The sequence below is a fragment of the Phaethon aethereus genome (assembly GCF_964289735.1).
Source record: "Phaethon aethereus genome assembly, chromosome: 2".
Classification (NCBI taxonomy): domain Eukaryota; kingdom Metazoa; phylum Chordata; class Aves; order Phaethontiformes; family Phaethontidae; genus Phaethon; species Phaethon aethereus.
In genome coordinates this window covers 53,950,390-53,973,225 of record NC_138582.1, presented here as the reverse complement: position 1 = coordinate 53,973,225, position 22,836 = coordinate 53,950,390, and the positions used below count along the sequence as shown (strand labels likewise).

The following is a 22,836-nucleotide window of genomic DNA, read 5'->3' as shown; positions in this document are numbered from 1 at the left end:
AACCGAAATACATGTAAGGAAAAATTCAAGTGTGACATCCAAATGTGTAAACTGAATTAGCCTGCACATCACTTCCACATACCAATTCAAATATCGGAATCAAAAGCACCTTCCATTAAGCAACCCTAATTCATGCATTTGCTGATACTTACAAAGATCATCTACATTTAATGCATCCAGGTGTTAACTCAGATCTCTAGAAAGGCAGAAAATTCTCTGCAATACTTGTCTTGGCTTCAGCCAGGATAGAGTTAATTTTCTTCATAGAAGATAGTGTGAGGCTGTGTTTTGGATTTGGGATGAGCAAATGCTGATAACGTGCTGATGTTTTGAGCTGTTGCTAAGTAGTCAAGGACAGTCCGGCTTCTCGTGCTGGCCTGCGAGCAAGAAGACTGGGGTACACGGGAAGCTGGGAGGGGACACAGCCAGGACAGCTGACCCAGACTGGCCAAAGAGATACTCCATACCATATGACATAATGCTCAGTATACAAAGCTGGGAAAATGAAGGAGGAAGGTGTGGAGGGACGTTCAGAGTTATGGTGCCTGTCTTCCCAAGAAACCAACCTGTGTGACACAGCCCTGCTTCCCTGGAGATGGCTGAACACCTGCCTGCCCATGGTGAGTAGTGAATGAATTCCTTGCTTTGCTTTGCTTGCATGCACAGCTTCTGCTTTACTTATTAAACTGTCTTTATATCAAACCATGAGTTTCCTCAATGTTACTCTTCCGATTCTCTCCCCCTTCCCACTGTGGGGGAGTGAGGGAGCGGCTGTGTGGTGCTTAGTTGCCAGCTGGGGCTAAGCCACAACAATGCTATATTACCTTTTAATCACTCCAGTGACTTGTTTTCACTGTTCGTTCTTTTTATACGTTCTTCCCTGAAATTGGTTAGTATAATTTTCAAAAGACTAGCTTAATTTTCCAAGGAACAAGTCTTCCTACTGGCATAAAATGGAAGAAGTATCCCTGTACCTCATAGGTCATTATTTAGAACATTTCTTTGTAGCATTAATGCTTTTATAAATGCCTGTTCTTATGGTCAAAATTTTGTACTAGATGCAGCAGGCAAGCAGAATTTTTACAAGAAGCAAACAACTGATTTTCCTTGTCTTGGATGTAAAGCATATCTCATTTTATGAAAATTGAAAACATACGCTTTGCACATTTGTATTTCTATTTCAGAAGTTAAAGGAACAGATGATTTCATACTCAAGTTCTCGTATTTGCACATCTGATTCAAGTACTTGGAAAGTAAAGAAAAATTTTAGTGCATTACTCTATAAATATGGAGCTTCACGTAACCTGCCAACCTACCAACTGAACATTTAAATGATGTGTAAGAGGGTACAGCTCACAAATATTCAGAACAGACTAATTCGCTAAACACCAAGTCATGGATTTGGAACATAACATATTTTTAGCCTCAATCTTTATTTCTTTACTCCAGAAAAATAGATCATACTCTCCTCAGTCTGAACCTAAATCTTTGCACATCACTTCGAACACAATTTTTTTGCTGTCACTATTTGTTTTATGAAGTTTATTCTAGCATTAGATTCCTGTTTTCAGCTGAAGTTTCTAGGCTCTGAAGAGACTTGCTTTTTAAGATGTGTGACAGCAAGAAAATCTGAAGAAAACAGAAACAACTCATCTTTTGTCTTAGCGGTACCTCTACAAATTTGTTTGAAAGCTGCTCAGATAAACAGATGATGCGTAGGAAGAAAGAGAATGGTGCAAGTACAGCTACTAAATATTTCTTCTACAAACAGAAGTTGTATTATTTTACTGCTGTTACAGTCAAATAGCCTTAAAGCTTGTTAAAGATTATATTACTTAAGAAAAATAGAAAATTAATCTATTCATTATAGCAATCATATGGGAGAAGAAGGAAGGTAAGATACATCTTAGGATTAAATATAAAAAATATAAAGCATATTGTGGAAAACAAAGACATGTTTTACCACAACATCTCTCTAAATATAGCTCAGGAGATTAAAAGGTCAGAATACACAGGCAATATTGTAACATCTCAGTCTCTGAGCCTCAAATACTGTAAAGGCAATTAAAAGGACATATGTCAAACTTAAATACTAGGAAAGACTTAAAGATTAGGAAAATTCAATAGCAAAAAACAGGAAAACAAAGGAAGTGTATCATGCGGTGAGTCAAACTATGCCCAACTAGTTTTTCTGCTTCAGTTACAAAAAGAAAAAAAGGATTCTGTACATACACTAAGATGGACTGTCTTGATGGATCTCCAAAAGGCTCAGATCTCACACTAGAGAGCCCAAAATCGCACCTTTCAGGCATTTAATTTTTTTTAAAAGTGTAACGAAGTGCAAGTTCAATGTTCCTTGCTAAGAATAAAAGCATGACTTCCCAACTTTTCTCATGTTAAAGACTAATGAAACGCCTCTTAATACAACACACAAGAAATTTGAAGTAAAAATTATTTCTAGCAATTACCTATGCTTTTTTTTTTTTTTTACAGACACTATAAATGAGCTAATTTAAGTGATTTGACTGTGTGTACTAAGACTGCTCTCTGTATAGGAGAAATTTCAACCTGAACAGCTTTTAAACCAAAATGAATCTTTTCTCTGTTCTCAGAAGATTGTTACAGAAGTACATAAACACCTTTGAAAATATTTCCTAAATAAAAAAAAAAAAAAAAAAAAAAAAGAAGCCCAGCCATTCAGAATCCACATTTAAGAAATTCAGCATGGCTTTGCAAACAAAATCATTAATTACAAAATATACAAATATACCTTATTTTATTACATTAATTTAATCCCTAATCTTCTGAGTATTTGTACCAGCAAAGTCTGGTACTTTAGAAGTCCGTTTACTGATATTTGCCCTCCAGATGCTAGCACAAACTATTCTAGACATAACTATGTCTCGTCTCCACAGTAACTATAAGTCAAAGATAGTATTTTACAAAATGGCTTAACAAATATCTGGGTTCCTCTATATATTTTGACAATGCTAAAAGTAGTTTCCCCACAGGTAAGAGAATAACAGAGAATAACAGAGAAAAGAATAACAAATAATCCCTTACTTAATGTTTTCTTGGTAAAGTGAGCTACAGGCATTACCAAAAAACCTACTCTAAACTCAATGAAATCAAAGTCAATTAGATTTGTATGAAGTGCTGGAATATATTAGATATTATGAAGCTGTTACTTTCACATTTAAAAATTAAATACAGTGCTTACTTGCATTTTCCAGAAATACACACGGAAAACAAGAAACTAGTTCTCTCCCATTTTCCCTAGTGTTCTTCACTGATGACCCATTCTTTATATTCTAAAATTTTGCTAAGTAAATAAAACTTTTATTGTTGAATACCTAGGGAAAAAATTTACTCTCCTAATTTGGGCTGAAAACAAGAATACTACCTGCATAGTCAATATGTTGCAAAAAATCTCTTTATATGACTGTAGAGGAGAGCTACACAACCTCTCTTCAATAGCTAAGCAGAAAGTTAGGTATTTCTTCTTGTCAAAGATCCTAGCAACTCATCAATCAAGTTCTATTACTGTATGACAAAAAAATTAAGTTAGCTTTACTTAAATGAAAAGGAATAGTCTTATAGTCCTTTTAATATAGTTCAGATACTTAATCATGCATTTAACTCTGTTGGTAAAGTGGATTTCAATGAGGCAACAGCTGAAATAATTCTTAAGTGTTAGATACAGTCCACTTATCATCCTGTGACTGGGCATTCCAATGCCTAGATTTGTATCATTTTAGGCAAATCAAGGATATGTTTATCAATTTAGTTCTCAGAAGCTCTGATTTTAAAATATTTCAGTATGGATATAAAAGAGTACTCAGAATTCACCTGGTTCTATTTTAGTTAATATTTTCATGTGTATAATCCATGTATTACATGAAAAAATTGCAATTTAGCAAGACCACCAGTTATACATGTGAGAGGTAATTTCATAAGAAGCTTACTACAGAGTCCTCCTTCCTAACGGCCTGGATTCCTCTCACTCTGTAGCTTCCCAGCTCCAGCCTTTCATTTCTCAAGGATTCTCTGATGTGTGGATTATTAAAAACACAAAACAAAACACAATCAAAACCTCCAATTGTTTTGCTATCAGGTTGTGTGATTCTACAAGATAGAAAAATGACTGTGTGTCACTCTCTCCCTTCCCATTTTGCGTTTTCCTGTTTTAAGAGAGATACCTGCATTTGATAGCTAAAAGCAAAAAGGGTAAGAACAAATAGTCAAATGAGTATTGCCGCTTAAATATTCTGGTGAAAATGAGTGCATCTGTAAGTTTGTCTTAAAACAGTGGACATTTGAATGATGCAGGAATAAATCTGTTGATATTAATTTTGCACACAATCTGCCAGATGCACCTCCCCCTATAATTCTGAAATTTTAAGAAACTGAGATTTTGCACATAAGTAAAAGCAAATTCATTCTCCCTAAAACAACTGTATTTTTACTGAATAGCCAACCATTCTATTTAAAAAATGCAGAAATTTGTCTAACAAGAATCAGCTTTAAATGTTAAGTCCATCTGCCATGATTTTTCCATCAACATTGAATGACAATCTAGCACAGGTTCTACTTTCACAAATCATTTACAATGGTAATAGTAGTATGTACCAGTAATGATTTCTAGACAAGTTCACAAAAATACAGCACTGCAAATTCAAAGTACTTTCTTCAAGAAGCTATAAGCCTTACTAAAAGGGTATTACTTACTATGATCAGCTGCTTATCACCATCTTTTCCTGCTTCTTTTATCTTCTGAATATGTTCCTCAGATGGTAGGACGGTACTGCATTTTGATGCTAATGAAGGATTTGACAATGGAACCCTTGAAATATAAATACATTTCACGTTAAAAAAGGGACTGCTTATACATGTCATCCAAGATACTCAAAGCCGTTGTGATGAGTATAATTAAACTTTAACAAAATGCAAATCCAAGTTAATTACCCAAAACACAGTCCTATGTATTTTAGTTTGTAATTCAAATGGAAAAATAAGGAAATAAAAGGATTAAGCAAAAAATACAGTTTGTGATTAGCCTAATTACAAGATTTTGTTAAAATGAAAAAACATTGAAATATTAAATTTATAATCAAGTAGGGTAGGTTAGTCACAAGCATTTAACCGAGGCATTTTCAGATGATGACTGACAGTGCCTAATGCTACATATGTCCTACGTAAGGTTTAGGTTTCTAGTTTTAGGTATCGTACATCAGGCTGCTAAAGCAGACCATGTAAATATTCCCACAAATATAACTGGGCAATATAAAACAGATATCATAAATCTCTTAAATTCAGTTCACACTTATTCTCTTCTAATGGCTGGCACTGAAGGGAGGGCGAGGAGGACCTGAGGAATAAATAGTTATCACTGGAATATGTCTCACTCAGTTTACATTTCCCCTTGTCACGACTGAAAAGAAACACTGGGAAGTAATAAAATATATCAACAACAAAGCTATTCTATGAACTTGCTACTATATTCAGGTGAAAAATAACATTAATTCCAGGTTTGGATAAAACTCGTGGAGATCACTAAAGCAAAACACACACAAAACCACTCATACTTCAACTAGGTATTTACATATTTTCTGTTTCTGAGCAAACTAAGGATATAGGGCCAAACACTTAATTGTAGCAGCTGCTGTAGTACATGTAGCAGGTTAACTCTGTGAGCTTTCAAAAAAAAAAAAAAACCCAAAACCTCTTTCCACACATTTTTAAAACAGCATTTATTGTGCTAAATCAGAGCTATTTTTTTATTCCCGTCATGTGCTCCAACACTTGCATTAAGTAGCTACTTTAAGGTTTGCCTTTTCCTGCTGCAACCTTTTCTTACAAAGCCCTAAAGAGAGCTACGCTGGAGATATGCACATTACTGTGTTATGGGAGGAGTACCAGAGAAAGAATAATGGCTTAAATCCTGGATAGCATATGGAAAGCAGGGTAAGAAAGCTCTCAAAAGGAAAAAAAAAAATATCCAAATAATAGTAAAGCAATATGGGCTTGATCAGCTAATAAAGTTAATAAATTTGAGTCGATACCATGAACCTGTCTGGCAGTTGAGAATAAAACATATGAGAAAGTTAATGTAATATTTATTGAAAAATCTAAAAATATTCATTTAACTAGTTTTACATCTACCTTATCATGCATCTTCTATGAAATTCCATAGTAGTAGAGTTTTTCAACATGTACAAAAGGGCTGGTTAGTCAGAAGTGCTAATCTGGCCTCAGACAGATGTACTGAAAATGAACTGCATCTTTTCTTCTTGTCTCCATTATGAATATAGAAAACAGTGTCAATATACTAACCACTGTGCCAACTATGTCACTGTTGAAGGTATCAGGTATGAAGAAATCATTGTCTTTATTTTGTAACTGGCTACAAACCAGAGACTATGTCAAAATTGTTCAAAAACTACAACAGTCAACGTGATCAAGGATAAAACATAAATTTTAACTGTTAGTAGTAAGAACAGGAATCATTCTTTTATATGGCAGCTGTCTCCATTTGACAGCAATGACAAAACAATCCCAAATCAAATCCCTTCTTCACCATCTAATATTATTTCATATATACAAGATTCCCATAATTTAAGGATTAGAAAATTCTTCCAGAAGTAAGTGAAATAATTCAGTAAGTGAAAATCATGAGGTAAACCCTTCCCATATGCTCTGGTTATCATCTGATTTGAGGAAGAGACCATTAGAAATGTTCTCCCAACTCTCTTAAATAAGTGTGCAGTTACAAATAACTTGCTTAAATTTTCTTAAGAAAACAAAAACATCCCTTAATAACTGGGTAAAATTAAAGTCTATTTTTATAAAGGACAAGTCACCTATTTGAAACTGAAAGTTGAGGCTGAGAGACAATATAACAGAAGTCCTATAATAAAACCTCTCATAACCCTACGGAAGGTTACTGTAATTTCATAATGTATGAAATACTATACCTGTTCTCAATTTCAGAGTTTTGATTTGTAAGTGAAGTTTCCATCAACTGCTTGGGAGCCAAACCTAGAATTAATCAAAGATTATAACTTCATTATAAAGTTTTTAGTTGCAAAGGAAATTTGAGCTACACAAATAGTGATTTGCAAAAACATATTCAAGATAATGTTGCAATTTGTTCATGGCCAATAAAAAAAGACCTTGAGGCAGCATTCAGATGTTTCTCCCCATGTACTTAAAAAAATATGACATTTTCTTCAACATCTTCTACACAGCAGCTCTGCAGAGCTGTTCGACAGCAGCTAAATGAGGCCAGCAGTGAAGCTACATATGAGTTTAAATCTGTTTATACCAACACCCATATAAATAGCTCTCTGTATAGTATTAGGATCATAAATGTATAGTATGCCCCCACCCAAGGCATGTTCTATAACACTTAAGGAAAAGAAACAATCAAGAATAGCAAAAGAAAGAAAAAACCTTTTTTACGTTCTCTAACTGTACAATTAGGAGTACTTGCCCTTCAAAAATATCCTACAATGGCGAGGAAAAAAATTATTTAGTAAAGCTAAATAGTTAAACAGTGCACTCAAAATCAGCTTCAGATTGGGGAAAAAAAACAACCAACAAAAACCGAACAGAACAAAGCTAAAAATACCAACAAACCAAAAACCCAAAAGCAAAAGTATGAAATATTAAGAGGGCAGCTAATTAAGATGTATGTTAGTGATCCATTGATAATGTTTCTTAGTCAAATGTACTTGAGTCAAAATATTCATATCATAAGGTTTGACAAACTGCATTCATAGGCTGATAAATGACGACTATGTAATACAAACAGGAGTGTGATTACTCAATAATTTGGTCAAGATCAAATATAACAATTTAGGAGAAAGAAATGCAGAGACTTATTCAAAGGAAGTGGTAACTAACAGAGAATCCTTAACAGAAACCAATCCAAGAGATGAACCCAACTGAAATAGGGAAGTTTTACTGTGTGGAAAAAGAAAGGATTTGGGTGGGTTTAAAGTTGTCACTTCCCTTTTACTCAAATGGAGCGTATTTAAGCATTAAAATATTCATGCATAAAGCACAAAGACACACTAAAAACAGAGCTAGGTAGAAAAACAGACACCTCTCCCACTACACAGCCCAGAGGTAAAAGGACACCTGCTGCTACTAAAGTGGCCATGGGTGTGACACACAAAGAAATATGAAAACCCTGGTGAACAGTTCCAATCCCAGAAATTTAGTTCTGCACAAACTGCACCTTGTGCTGTGAAAGAAAGACTTATGCTTCCCATACAACTGGTCAGAAGAAGAGGAAAAATTAGAAGTCAACAGTTACCTTGAGGTTCATTTTCTTCGGGCTCTTTTTTAAATTGTTTTGGTGGTTTAGGAGCTGTAACATACTTTACTGGAGAATTTTCTGGACTTGATTCCAAATGTAACTGAAAGTTCTAAACAAAACAGAAAACACTAAATAAAAAAACTGAACTATTTAATGCCTCTAACCTATTAACAAAATCACTGAGTTAACTAAGTATTAACATCTTGAATACAGCATCAGTTTTCCAATTCCTACATTATTTTAAATAAATAAAATGCAACTGATTAGCTTGTCCATACTGAAGTTTGTGGTATTAATTTTGAAAAAAATCTTTTTCACTTTATATATAAGATTGTAAAATACTTCCTATAGCAAACCTTTGTCCTTAAAATCTTAAATTTTAATAGAAGCTCATTCAGATAGAGAACACTTTTTTCCTCTCATTTCTTTCAATACACCTTTTCAGAACAGAACAGCTATGAAACCCTAAGTCATCAAAAAGCATCCATACGAATCTGTACAACTTCCAGCTCCAGTAGGAATTTTAGTCAACTACAGAACTTAGGAGGGTAGAACAGATTCATTTTCCAGCTTACTGTCATCCTGTCTATAACAACACACCAGTTAAGGGTCTTTAATACATTTGAAAATTTTAAGTGACTGTAAAATAAAGTCATTGTTAAAACAAACTTTCTGAGCATGGCATTCTCAGAAAACAGAACACATTTAGAACACACTCCCACCATACACCAGAATTAAAATGACTTACCTCATCTGGTCTTGGCTCACAGAAATGTTTTGTCAACTTATGCAACAAACCATTTTCTGCATCTCTCTTTGTGGGCTGTTTTATTTCTAATGTCACTTCTTTAGCTCCAGCTTTTTCAGACGAAGGATCTGATTTCTCCTGCATGCAAGTTGCACTTTCACTCTCAGAGCTTGTTTTTGACAGCTTGCCTCGTGCCTTTGAAAGCTCTGCTTCTGTACCTATTTGACTTGCCTCTGAAACTTCAGGGTAATCTTTTAACAAAGAAAGCTTGGGGAGGTGTGCAGAATTTAAGTTACTTTGCTTCATGTTACTAGCTTTCAGTAATTTAATTTTGGTCCATTTAGAGTTTTTGTTTGAGGAGTTATTTCTACCATTCAGAGTGCATTTGACAGGCATTCCTTTTTTGCTAGGGAAAAAACGTTTGCATTGAGTACTTTGACTTGGTTCTTTCTGAGTAAGCATTTCACTTTGTTGAAGCTGTACGTCGGCATGCTTTTCTTCTGTTTTGCTATACTCGGCATTAGGGGAATCTTTTTTCACCTCTACTGTATCTGACTCAATCTCACCTGCGATTTCCTCACAAAGTTCAAGGATGCTTACCCTTTTGGATTTCGTATCATTCTCTGGTTGATCAGCCACGTTCGTTTCACTTACAGATGGCTGTGAAATCTTTTTTGGTTTTGTACTGGTTTTTATGTTCTGATGCATTTGTTGCTTTTCCTTAGTTACTGTCTTAGAATTTGACTTAAGAGAATCTGTTTCCACTTTCTTTGTGTTGCTAGGAATAGGAGATACAGGGCCCGTTTGGTCTTTCTTAACTTCCTCAAGACTCTCATCAGGACATAATGATGACACTTGAAGGTTGTGTTGAAAGCTGTTGGAACTATCATTTTTATTGTCTGCTTTACATTTTTTCTCTTTCAGAAAGCTGGTCACTTCTACATGTATTTTTTTACCCTCATTCGTGTTGTTTGGCTTTATTTTTGTGTTCTTCTGTTCCATTTTCTCTCCAGCAGATTTAAGTACTTTTGCTGCAACACTGTGAGAGTGTCTTTTTGCCTGGCTACTTTGTTTAACTTCCAAAGGTTTTTCTTCTTTAACTTCTCTGTTGCGCAGGGATCTTGCCGGTACATGTACATGTGTTAACTGCTGCAGTCTCTGTGATCTCCTCATTACTGGCTCATTTGGTGCAATTATGCATTTTGACTTAGGAATTTCTTGCACAGATTTTTTCTGGCATGCCTCCTTATTTTTTGTACACTTAGGCTGCTGTTGGACCTTTTTGTCAGGTATCATTTTGTTATTCGAGTTGAATCCTGAGGATCTTGTAGTCATGCGCATTCCTAGTTCAGGATCATTGGTGTTGTCACTGGAAGATTCAAATAATTTTTTTTTTCAACATCCAGAAAACAGAATTTGTCATAAGACTCTTCTCATTGCTACTAACCTCTGCCTCTTTTTTTTTTTCCTTTTCTTTTTTAAAACACTATTTTAAAGCACTTTTAATGCCCTTAATACTTTTAGAAAAATTTTCTCTAGAATCATTCTAAAAACACTTCCACCTGGTTACTCTTAAGTATAGCACTTAATGTTTTTTATGCATGGCAAGACTGAACTATGAACCCCAGATGAATGCTTTTTAACATCTCTAGCAGTTTTTAGTTGTTGACACTTCTGGCTTTCAAATGAAGTATGTGCTTATATAGTATTGGAATCTTTTCCCTTTCAGAAACTTTTCTGGAGGAAGTCTTTCTGGATTTTAAGACACTAACATGGTTCCAGAAAAAGATCATGTAGCATATATCATACTTAATGATTTAAGGCTGATCTTCCCACTAGTACTATTTAATTATTTAGACATATCTTTAACTCAAATTCATTCTGCTTAGATTGTTTCTACACTAATTCAGTCTACAAAGATAACCTAGAGCTTATTTGTCACTGACCTGTTTGATTTGACAGAGGTTTTGAGTATAGTTTTCTCCTGCACTGCACACTGATTAGGCTTTGATTTATTTGAGACATGTTTTGTATCTGACACCTCTTTTTCCTTCTTCACTGATGATGGTTTGCTGTTCTTTTCCAGCTTTGGACGTTTAGCAGAAGGTTCTACTAACATGGACTTCCTCTTCTGAGCTGCCATTTCTGTAAAACATAATAATTGATTGAGATTTTAGAGTCTTTGTCAACTGTTGTTACAGCGTCAAGTTAATATAATGAAAGGTTTGCCCATTTTAAAAAACAAGGTAACCGATATTTGCTTTTTCTTTTAGAGGTAGATCATGCTAACTGTGATCAGAAGGCAAATCAAAGCAATCTTGATTCAAATTACAATTATTTTACTTACAGGTTTTTATAAGATGAAATCGATGTTTAGGCCAAAGTAACTTATCAAGGTGTGCCAAGAGCATTCCTTATGCATATGATTACAAAGAGGATGTTTCATGCCACCTATAAAGAATACAAAATGTTCATGCAGTAAGCACTTTATTAACTTCCTTCTCAGACCCTGAATTTGTCATTCCCACCCTCTTCCATCCCTTCAAACGATGCTTAGATTTAAAGTTTCTTCAATAATCAATTAAAAAAACACCCTACAAATTTTATTTTTGGCATTTTGCTGTCTTAAGCATTACCCTTTTACCTTTTGAAAGGTGGCAGATAATAGTACCATTTGAAAGGAAGTTTCTCAGCTTTTCACATTTTTCCAGAAAATAGCATGCTGCTCTCTCTCACAGCCCACAGAGGAGTGGGCCTGCTGTCAATCCTGTGCCTCACAGCAACAGTGAATAAACCCAGGAGACTCTACTGAGTTACATGGCTGCTACTACAAAACTTCATAGACCTCAGAAACTGCCTGTAACTGTTCCTTCTAACATCACTAAAGCTACCAGTCAGAGACAGACGCCTAGGAAGTAGCATTATTTGAGACATTTGCCTTGGGCAGTTGAAGATGATGTTTTCATGAGAACTGCAATGATGTTAACAATGCAGAAGTTAATCTGCACAAGAGTCTGAAAACTAGCAGAGATCCTCAGTGGGAAGTCTTCAGAGATTCATCTGATCATACCTCTCACACCTATGTGTGGCTTCTGAAACTTTTAAGTTCTCTTATTCAAAGACAATGTTTTTGTATTATGGCATAAGCAATAACTGTTCAGCAAAGTTTCACTAATATCTTTTTAAAATTTAGTTTACTGGAAGACTCAGTGCTCACAACTTCCATATCACCTTTTTAGGTCAAGAATTATCCATTAACTTTTGCCACTGACAGACTGAAAAATAAATACTTCTGTAAGAAAATTATAGTACTTTTCAAACCTTAGTTATCTGATGTAAAATTTGAGATTTTAAGGTCAAACAGGAACTTTAAGTTACCAGTTGTACAACACAGAGCAGATACTTTCATTACAACTACAGTAAGCCTTCCAGTATTGACAAATGCATGTCTTTAACAATTTGAAAGATAATTATATGAAGCTCCTTTTAATAATTATTTGTTATACAAAAGGAAAAAAAGCTGTACTTTTTCTTTTATTTCAGATCTTAAATTGTCCTTTACCTCATTTTCATTTATCCACTCTTTTATGAGGACACTTCTAACCATGCAAGAGTGATAATGCTCAAATTCCAGACACCAGTGCTGTCTTCTGACTTTCTCCTTTAAAGAAGCTGCATGGCCAGCGACTCATATTTGAGATACTTTTTTTTCAATTCTGTCCAGGGAAGAAATTCCTAATCGCACTTTTCATGGTGCTATTTCCACGTTTCTGCCTAAGGATCAGGTAATAGAATTTGTATGCCTTACTTCTAATAGCTCATGAGCTCCATAACACTTAGCAAGCCTAAGGGTTTCCACTAGTCAAAGATTACCAGTCAGAGCTGCAGTATATAGCCACTCACCCGAAAATAACAGCTCTAGTTGCTGAGTAAGTCTTTGGTCTTATATTCTCTTAGTTTCGAGCACAACATTGACTACCAGAATTTGAGAACACCATGGCACATACTGTATACACCTAGACCTTCTTGGTTTTTTTCCAGACATACACAGACATCTCAGCCACGTGACATGGCATACTCAGGAAAGACTTTCAAGTACACAACAGAAAATACAATCCTTCCCTCACCGGTATTGCTTAGGACACTGACATATACACTCTCCTCCCACAAAGAGAACTAGCTCTTTAATAGTCATTTCTCTCTTACTAATACTTCGCACAGAAGAGCAAGGACTTTTCCAGACAGTTTCTGCCCTGAAAAACTCCCATCTGGTAAAAGCCAGATCATAGAAAGAAGAGAAGACACAGAAGTACAAGAACAAACTACGTAACAGTCAAAGGTTTTGGTGCAAGCAGTAGAGGAAAACACAGAAGCACACAACTCCCACGCCCTCAAGTCCTTAAAGCAGGGGCGAGCCCTTGGTCTCGGAGCCCACCTGCTTGACAAGGCGCTGGGGTCTCGCACACCAGCCTCCCCCACCGAATCCCACGACAGAACCTCGCAGCCCCCACGCCTGAACTCCCGGCTGAGACCCCACGAGGGAACTCAAGAGGAAGACAGAAAAGAGAAGGCCTCCAAGCGTGGCCCAGTGTCATCCGCCTCAGCGCCTCACCGTGACAAGCCTTCTGGAGCAGGGCCTGGCAGGGAGCCCCTAAACCCGGCCAAGAGTTCCTCAGGCCCGGGCAAGCGGCAGCGAGGGGGAAGGCGGGGGCCGCGGAGAAGCAGCAGCGCACCGCAAGGCGCCCCCCCCTCCGGCTCCCACTCGCGAACAGTCGGCAAGAAGGTATCTACTGCCTGCTTGCTCGCTCCCACCGCGATCGGGGAGACAGCGGCGGCGGCCGCAGGCAGGCCCGGGGCCGCGGCCGGCGAGGCAGGCCCGGGGAGGAGACACCGGCCTGTCGGCCCCGGAGGCGAGGGCCGACGGCGCCTCTCCGCGCGAGGACGGGCTACCGGCCACGGAGCAAAGGGCGCGGGGGGGAGGGGGGCGAACGCCCGACGGGAACCGTTGCCACACGGGGCTTAGGGAGTGGGGGCGAGGTGGGGGGCAAACTTCCTCTCCCCCCGCCCCCCTCCCCTCCGGTGCAAGGCGGCTGCTTACCTCGCGCCAGTGTCAGCGACGTGCCGGCAGCGCGAGCTGCCCTCCTCGCCCGGCTCACCAGCTGCCGGGGGGGGGGGGGGGGGTGTGAGGCGGGGGGAGGGAGGGAGGGGTAAGGAGGAGGCGGGACGACAGCGCACAACGGCGGGGGGGGGGGGGGGGGGCGCACGCGCGCGGGGACCGGGGTGGGTGAGCGGGAGCGCGCGCAGGCTGCTGCGTCGAGGGCAAGTACGGCTCGCGCCCCCTTCCAATCCCCCTGCGCAGCGGCGGCAGCGAACTCAAGCCCCAGCCCCGCTCACATCCGGGCACCGGGGCAGCCCCGCCCCGCCCGCCGCCGCTCAAGCCACCCCCCCACGCCGGAGACGGGACACTTCCGGCAGGCGGCGGGCCGCACGCGATGTTGTTTGCGCATGCGCAGCGGCCGCCCCAGGCAGCCGCTGCCTGTGAGAGAGGTGCGCTGCAAAGTGCGCCGGGCGGGCCGTCGCTGCCGGCCGCCGGGGATCGGGGCCGCCCGCCCCGCCCCGCCCCGCCCCCTGTGAGGCGGGAGGTCTGCCCACACTGCCCCAGCGGCTTGGCGGCGCTGTTCCCGTCCCGGGCGGCTTGGCGGCGCTGTCCCGGCGGCTCAGCCAGGTCGCACCGGCCCAGACCCGGTTGGTTGGTCAGCCCCGTTAGGCTCTTCCCCTGCCGAAGAGGAGGGGAAAAGCCGCACCGCGTGTTGGCATGCCAGTGATGGCGAAGTGGCTTAACGTCGTGGCCTGCAGTGTGTCAGTAACACGTCACGACTGGCACGACTAAATGCGAAATGAAGAATCTTTCCCCAAATTACACGCTTAGTGGTAATAGCGGTGTTACAGCAGCCTACGGTCGCAGCAGCACTTCCTAAGCGCTCGTGGGCTGCTTACTGCAAATTTGTTTGGAAATCCCGCTAAAGATTGGTTTCGGTGCTGTGCTGGCAGCAGTCTCCGCTCTTGCAACACCTTTGGAAACTTCTCCAGGGGTGTGTTTTGGGGCTACTGGGGATTTCCTGCTGACCAGTTTTGCTTTAGGTGCACAGACACCAGTAGGTCTCCTCAACACAGGTGCAGTAGTGCGCCGGGGCACGTGGCTTGAGCGTAAAAGCAGGAGAGGTGCTTGTCTGTGCCTTGCAGACTAAGGAGCCTTGCTGGATGTGTCCTGCTCCTGTGCAGTGTCTGCTTCTCTCTCCAGAGCCACGAGTTCTACTCGGTGGGCTGCCTTTTTGAATCTAGTGAGGTTTGCTTTCCCAAGTGCAGCAGCTGCCCTGCAGATGCCAGCTCGGTGTTTTAAAAGTAGTATTCTGCACTGTGATTCACAACTTGTTCTATAGCATAGCCATGTATTAGTGATTTTTTTTCCGTTTTCTGGGATATTTCAGTCCTTACTACCTTGTGTAATGGATTTGTACCTCATCTAACCTTATGTTGTGGCTTCATTGCCTCTGAGCCTATGGCTATATTGGCAAGTAATAAGAGCAGGTCTGAGAGAAGTGGAGCTGAGGGTCTAACATCCACACCAGTGATGTGCCGGTCCAGACCAGCTTTAGCCTAGTCCTGTGGATGCAGTGACCGCTAGGGTTAGAACGCGTTAGGTACGTTCTGGGGATGTATCTGTGGGTTTGATTTCCTTCAGAAGGAATCCACTACGCACATTCCAAGGCCCTGCATGACAAGTGGGAGCAATCAGAAGGTTTCCTTCAAAAGTGTGCTGCTGATCCTAACTGGTATGCTATTGTAGAGATACCTCATAGAATCATAGAATCATTAAGGTTGGAAAAGACCCTTAAGATCATCAAGTCCAACTGTCAACCCAACACCACCATGCCCACTAAACCATGTCCCAAAGTGCCACGTCTACATGTTTTTTGAACACTTCACCACAGTGATGGCGACTCCACTACTTCCCTGGGTAGCCTATTCCAATGCTTGACCAATGGGTACATAGTGCACTCCATCTGCATTACAGGGCTAGGGCTAACCTGACCTATGTCCTACTTGAAATGCATGTGGTATGTGTGTCAGGATCTCAACATTGAGTAGCTTTGCCATGCATATCTGCTCCTATTAGGATGTTTTACTTGCTAATGCAGACACAGTCGTGGTTTATTTGACTGTACATTTCCATAGTGATGGGTACACATCACTACATCCAAATGACTGGAGCACAGTGTGATGAACCTTGGCATTAGCCAACCAATAAATGACCATGAAAGATGTTAGAAGAAAAATTTTTGAATGGCAGCATGTGACAGGGTTTCTCCCAGAGATTCCTGATTTCCTGTACAGATTTCTGGTTACAGTTTGCTGGTCTAACAGAGGGAGAACACGTAAGTATTGTAGTACTTGGAAGCTACATGGCGTAGATATTCTGCAAATATTCTTTTGTTAATGTTTGAAGTATTTTTAAAGTGGGTTTTTTTATTTTTAAAATAAACTTTTTAGGCCTTTTTTATAATCTTCTGAACATTTTATTGATTTCTATAGCTATTACATTTATGGGATTAATTGTTGGAAATTGCAGTCGAGTTGCTGAATAGCGTAAAAACTCTTATATACAGATCAAATTACCTTGAAGATATTTCGTTCTGCCTGTAAATTTTTTTTGTCTCTTTATTAACTGCCTTCCTTGATAAGTCCTCCTTCTGGAGACACTTAGTTGAAGCACAGTTTGTCCTAGACAAATGGAAATTTTCAGCAGCTGCAGTTTTTGAAAAAGCTGATAGGAGGAAATGTTATTTATAACTCCCTGTAACAGCTCCTCTTTAATGCATGATAATCTGCTGTGACTTACAGTGAACACAGCAACATGCGGTCTCCTGCTTTCCTACAGTAACCTACAGAATACTTTCCAGATGAAGGATACTTTAATCATTGGGTTGCCTGTAGATTTCCTGGAGTATGATAAAAGCATTTCTTTATCTTATTGCTGACTTCATAAATGTAACACGATGTTTTCCCATCCCTCTTTCTTGGGAACATGAAGCAAGTAAAGCTAGATTTTCTCTCATCCTTCAGTGGAATGGTAATTTGCTGTACATCAGGGAAGTAGTAAAGAAACGGGCATCTTACAAAGCATTAAATTCCAAAACTTGGGAAAACTCAATTCATGGGATAGAAGAATATGAGTAAATTTCCAGTTATCCACAGAAGGTGGCAGCATTTTGAAGCACTGATGTCAGTGTGAACTTGATAGCAAATGTCACTTCACTGAAAGAACACAAACTTCACAGAAAAATTTACTCTCCTCATGTTGTGGTGAATAAGAACAGGAGTGCTCAGGCACAGATTTGCTGTAGAACTAAGGGGCCTGGGGAGGAGAAACTGCATTTGCATAAGGTGGAGTATGTGAATAGGACAGATTTAATCCCCAAAAAATTTTATGTTAATTTAGCCTTCTTTACCACTACTGTAATACTGCAGGAGTGCCTCTTGTCTGCAGCTAAGTGAAAAATTACTTGCATCTAGGTTATGCCTTTTTTCACAGGAGCAATAACTCAGCTGATATATGGATCATCAGAGAGCGTCCTGTTACAGCATTGGGAGATGCAGTGACCCTAAGAGCTGACTGTCACCAAAAAGGAGAAGCTTCTCCCCCTATTTTCTCCACTTTCTTTCCCTACTCAACAATGTGCTCCAACTCCTTACCTCATGCCACCCTCTCTCTAGCACCTGAGGGACCCCTTGTAGGCAAGCAAATTTAACTCACTGAGCCAGCAAAAAATTAACTCAGTGGAAAAACTGGGTCATATTCTGCTGGAGCAAGAATGGCTGAGGACCATATGACTGGAATCAGGGAGGATAAGAAGAGGCAGGGGAGGAGGAAGAGCGAGCCTTCCCCTTTTGGCACGAGGGAGCTGTTAATATTGGCAGCTGCTTGTGAAACTTCAGCCTTAGGGCCAGCTACGTAGTTAGAGGATTGAGCTCTTGAGCCCAAGCTCAATCACAGCAGTCCTGCTAGCACACAGACCTTGCAGCCCCATTTGACAGGGTAATACACTTCCAACTTGCCCTCCTGCTTATCAGGCATCTCATCTGATCGATGACTGACAATCAAGAGGCAGTAGCTGCCTAAACCTCTCAGCTGTAAGGAACCCTGCAAGCACTCCTAGTGCTTTCAGAAGAATGCCTCAGATAGGTTAGCTAAGGCCACATGTGAAGCTGATTTATACTAGTGGTTTTCTAATAATTAAATTTATAGATCCTTTAAGGAATTGGAAGAGCAGCTGAGGCAGCATAGGGCCCTGATTTCCATCTGTTCAGCAGATTTAAAAAGTCCCTCTACCCTCATCCAGAAAGAAGGGAGAGGCTGGATTTTTGTGTCTCCGGTAGAAAGAAAGAGACAGGAAAATGGGATCCTCAGAGGAAGAGGTGTTTGCTAATGAAGAACTGCTGACTGTTGTGGCTGCTGGTGCTTTTGGCAGATTTTTCCTTTTCCTCTGTTGGAAAGAAAATTAAAAAAAAAAACAAACCACAAACCATGGCTGGGATATTCTGCAGCAGATTGGCTGCAGGGAGTTACTTTCCTGGCTGGCAAGAAGCACCACTAGCCTACTGTGGGAAGGGGATCCAGCTTGTATGCTGGAGGTGTTTGGAAAGCCCCAGGAAGATTTTCTTGGGCTCTTTAATACCTTCCTTCTTTCTTCTTCATTGCCTCAAGCATTTTTTTTGACCATCTGGCACCCTGGTATGAGAACCACTGCACGTGGCTCGGGCTGAAGGGTACCTGTGCGTGACGGCAACTGAGTGACTTGGGGAACAAATGTTTCCTCTTTTCACAGGGTGATGGTGCGTTGAGCTGAAGCGGCCTGGGGAGGGCACGGTGTGCTTGCTCATGAGCTCCAGGTCTAAAAGTCCTCTTCCCGGCAAGTCTGAGTCATTGGCATCAGCCAGGTAGGAGTTGTAGGTGAAAGAGGCAGTTCCCATATGAGATTCCTGCGTAGATGGCACGTGGGATGACAGGGATTGGAGGGTGCCCTGTCTGCCTGGGGCTAAAGAGCTTTACAGGGGATCTAGCTAAGAGAACAGGGGGCCCATGTTGAAAATGGAGGGTACTGGGGGTGGGGGGGTGTTACAGTTGTGTTTTTTGCCTTGTTTTGGTGGGTTTTTTTTGCAGGGAGGCAGGAAAAAAAACTGGGCCTTGTCCATTTTTCTCGCATGCTGAACATAAGGTTTTTTGGGGGGGATGAGGGGAGCAGGGATAGAAAGGACTATAGATAGCTACATCTGGAAAGAAGGCTGGCAGTTGGTTGGCAGAGATTTGGGGCCAGGCCAGACAGCGGGTATGTATGTATGTGTGCGAGTGGTGCGTAGGGGTCCAGACAATTACAGAAAAAGGGAAGGGGGCTGTGGTCTGAAACATTTGGGAACTGCTGAGATAAGCAAGCTGCTTCATTCTGTTGACCTGAAGGGCTGAAACAGTTGACTACTAGATCTCAGTTGGGAATAGCAACTTGCAGCAGGGAGGAGGTAAGGAGAAGCTTTCTGAATCGCCTCTGGGGAGTAATTCTTTAAAATGGAGCCCTTTTCCAATCTCTGTAATGGTCAGTCTAGGCCTCGGAGTGATCACACTCTGTTACACTTAGCATGTTAATGCATGAAGCGTGATACTCGGTGCCATACTGACAGGACTATGAAGACCTGCCTGGAGTCACCAGCACTTTATTGACATTTTCTCGACACCAGGTCCTGTAGAGTTTAGACTGTTCTCTATAGCTCATTCTGCAAAGTCTTGTAAACTGTGCTGTCACATGTCCTGGTTTCAAAAAAGAACATTAATCCTTCTTCTGTTCAGTGTGAAATGTATACCATGGGTTAGTTTCTCTGCATTCATAGAACCACATTTTTCTATTTGAAATTTTCAGTTTTTCTAAGTCCATTTGTGAAGAGTGGACATAATAAATTACACCTTAAAATCTCAGTCTTTATGACCTGGTAGTAAGTCAGCTAAGATCACAAATGGTTCCTGAAGGTTTCAGAGGTAAAAAGAACAGTCCCTTGCATTGACTCCAAGAGCAAACTGAGAAGAGGTGGATGTTCTGGAGTACGTATGTAGCATGTACTGTTCTGAGCAGGGGGATTGTCCCCTCCAACTTCAACTACTATGTGATTCTGACCTAAAAAGAAAGTTTTCAAGAGGTCTCCCCAACCTTTGTGACTTGGAATTTCATTTTCATTATACTCCATCTCCCCAGTAACGAGTACATTGATAACTAATGATTTTCTCCCACCTCCAACATGTTGCTGTCTGGATACTCAGATCACATGAAGAGCCAAATAAAGACCCTATGAATTCACACCGTTTGGAATAGAGAGCACATTCTGGAATCAGTATTTTGGCTCACTGGTGAAACTCTCTATTCAAGCTACAAAGGTATTACATAGCAAAAATGCTTATAGCACTTCTTGCTAGCTTGTGTCCCCCCTGCAAGAACTGAGATAAGTCTCTGCATGATATGTTTCAGAAAATCTGACTGGGAAAGCTTGAAGATACCCACAGTAAAATTTGATTGTTGCCACTTTGCACACTGTGCTTTGAACAATGCATTTTCCCTAATGGGGTGTAAGGAAAAACACTCTACATTTGAGGGGGAAAGAACCCTGCTTTATAGACTTTTGCTAGACATAGCTTTAAAGAGAAATGTCTCATGTGCCTATGTATATGGGATTGGACCGAAATGAAATAAGACAGTGCAAAGAGACAGAAATTCTGCCATTAATCATGTTACTTTTATTTAAACAGTAACGTGTTATTTAATGTAGGTGGTTTTATTTTTATTAATACTTGATGCTGAATTTTTAATAGTTCTGTACCCAAACAATTTTACAAATATAATGCTCAATACACTGTTTATTGCTTATTGATTTTGTATGAACATAAAAACTGGAAATGAATGCAAGAATAAATAAGGCACCCTACCCATGTATTGTAGTAACATGCATAAAATTTCATTTTGCTTTTACAAGTCACTTTGCTCATTTTCCTTATTAGAGAAAAAATAAGTTTGATTTTATTATTTGGGCAAGGGCCAATGCTTGTCTGAAAAGTCAAAACTTGAAAGCACTTTCTAATTTTTTTTTAATTTAACCTTCCACCTTACAAAACTAGCTTTCTTATAGCATGTCCCAATTTCTTTTTCTGAAGACAAAAAGTATTTTTGTTCTTCCTTTGCTGTTACTAGGAAACATGCCTTGCAAGAGGGCTGTGCACGTACTGCTTGAGACAAAAGACCTGACTTGCTTTTTTATCCGTGTTTTCTTCTTGTACTGACCCCGCTCAAAAGATAAAAATAAAAATGCAGAGGCATCTTTACTGCCTTATCTTGTGTGGCTGGGACCAAATCGGTGATCAGCATGAGGTGGGAGCTCCACAGAAGCTGGTTAAAAGCCTTTTTCTGTTTCAGTATACGCTAAATTAGGACTTCTCATCAGTTTCAAAATACATTTTGTCCAACTGTTCTTTTTCCTCAAGGATCTCACGTTGGCTGTCACTGTTTCAGGGCTGGGGAGAACAGCGATGCCTCCGTCAGCCTCACAAACTCGTAAGCTGCTAGGGCAGAAACCTGCTCACAAAGTCTTCAATGATTTGACAACCTATTGCCAAAGTGCTGACAAATCATCAAATAAACAAACCAGAGAGATGGGGCTCCGACTGCCCACCCTAGCTCCCAGCTTTCTTTAAACAGTTTGTTACATTCTTTTTAGAAATTATCCAAAACAATAGTAGAGACAAAGGGTTTGGATCTTTTTTGGTTTGTGGTTTGTTTTTTTTTTTAATTTAAAGCAGATTATATCATAATTTCCTGATGTTCTAATGATTATTCTTTAAAACGGAAATGTTCTTGCAGGGTAATATAAACATAACAGTAGAATTATCCAGTTTACCAGTTATATGAAGTATGTATTTCATATATGACAACACCCAGCTATACATGAACTTTGAAATGCAAGATGTCTTTTAATTACATAAGTCATTACAGTACTGCTTTAAAGGAATCTTTTGGTTATATGTAAACACTATAAATTAGCTGTTTAAAAAATAATCATGTAAGACAAGTATGGCATTGACATAGCTTAAAAAAACAATAACTAGCCCTAAATCTGAATACTCTCAGGGTAGAAGAGCAAAAGCAGATATCAATCTAATGCTATGGAATAACATGCTGAAATTTAAACTTATTTGAAGAACCAGTGCTTCTTTGTGTTCCCTCCTTCTTTTATTTTTGTTATTTTAAGACTTTCACCATCAGTGCCCTAAGGAATGGGCCAACTTGTACTTACTATATGTGACTGGATAACATATGCTATTTTAAGTGTTGCCATTCCAATATTAAAAGCCATCTAAATTAAGTCTCCTAAATACGTACTGGTTTAAAGTCCTGAGGAATTATAATGTTTACTTGATGGTTTTGGTTAAGTGCAATTTGATGTATGCAGACTGCTGTTTCATTTAAGGTCATTCTTAGTAAGGCATATTAAAAATAAATATAAAAGTGACAACATAATATTTAGTTTCTTGCTACAAAATCTTAGGCAAAAAATATTTTTGCATGTAGTAATGGACTTTATCCATTTGCTGGCTTACAGGAGTTAAAATTTGTGCATTAAGCTTAACTGCCCTTGTCAGAATGTGCCACTGTGCTATAATACTGGTCCAAAG

At 39.8% G+C, this 22,836-nt stretch overlaps 1 protein-coding gene across 1 annotated transcript in view; it reads right to left on the bottom strand.

Moving 5' to 3' along the window:
- ESCO1 (establishment of sister chromatid cohesion N-acetyltransferase 1) overlaps positions 1-11,214 on the bottom strand; it is a gene marked incomplete at both ends in the record, with an annotated part of 31,152 nt that extends 19,938 nt beyond the window's left edge. Inside the window, 5 exons of the mRNA XM_082014660.1 lie at positions 4,729-4,843; positions 6,975-7,038; positions 8,321-8,432; positions 9,072-10,440; positions 11,018-11,214. Coding sequence (XP_081870786.1) covers positions 4,729-4,843; positions 6,975-7,038; positions 8,321-8,432; positions 9,072-10,440; positions 11,018-11,214 — 1,857 coding nt within the window. The remainder of the gene's footprint in view (positions 1-4,728; positions 4,844-6,974; positions 7,039-8,320; positions 8,433-9,071; positions 10,441-11,017) is intronic.
- Between the last annotated feature and the right edge of the window lie 11,622 nt (positions 11,215-22,836).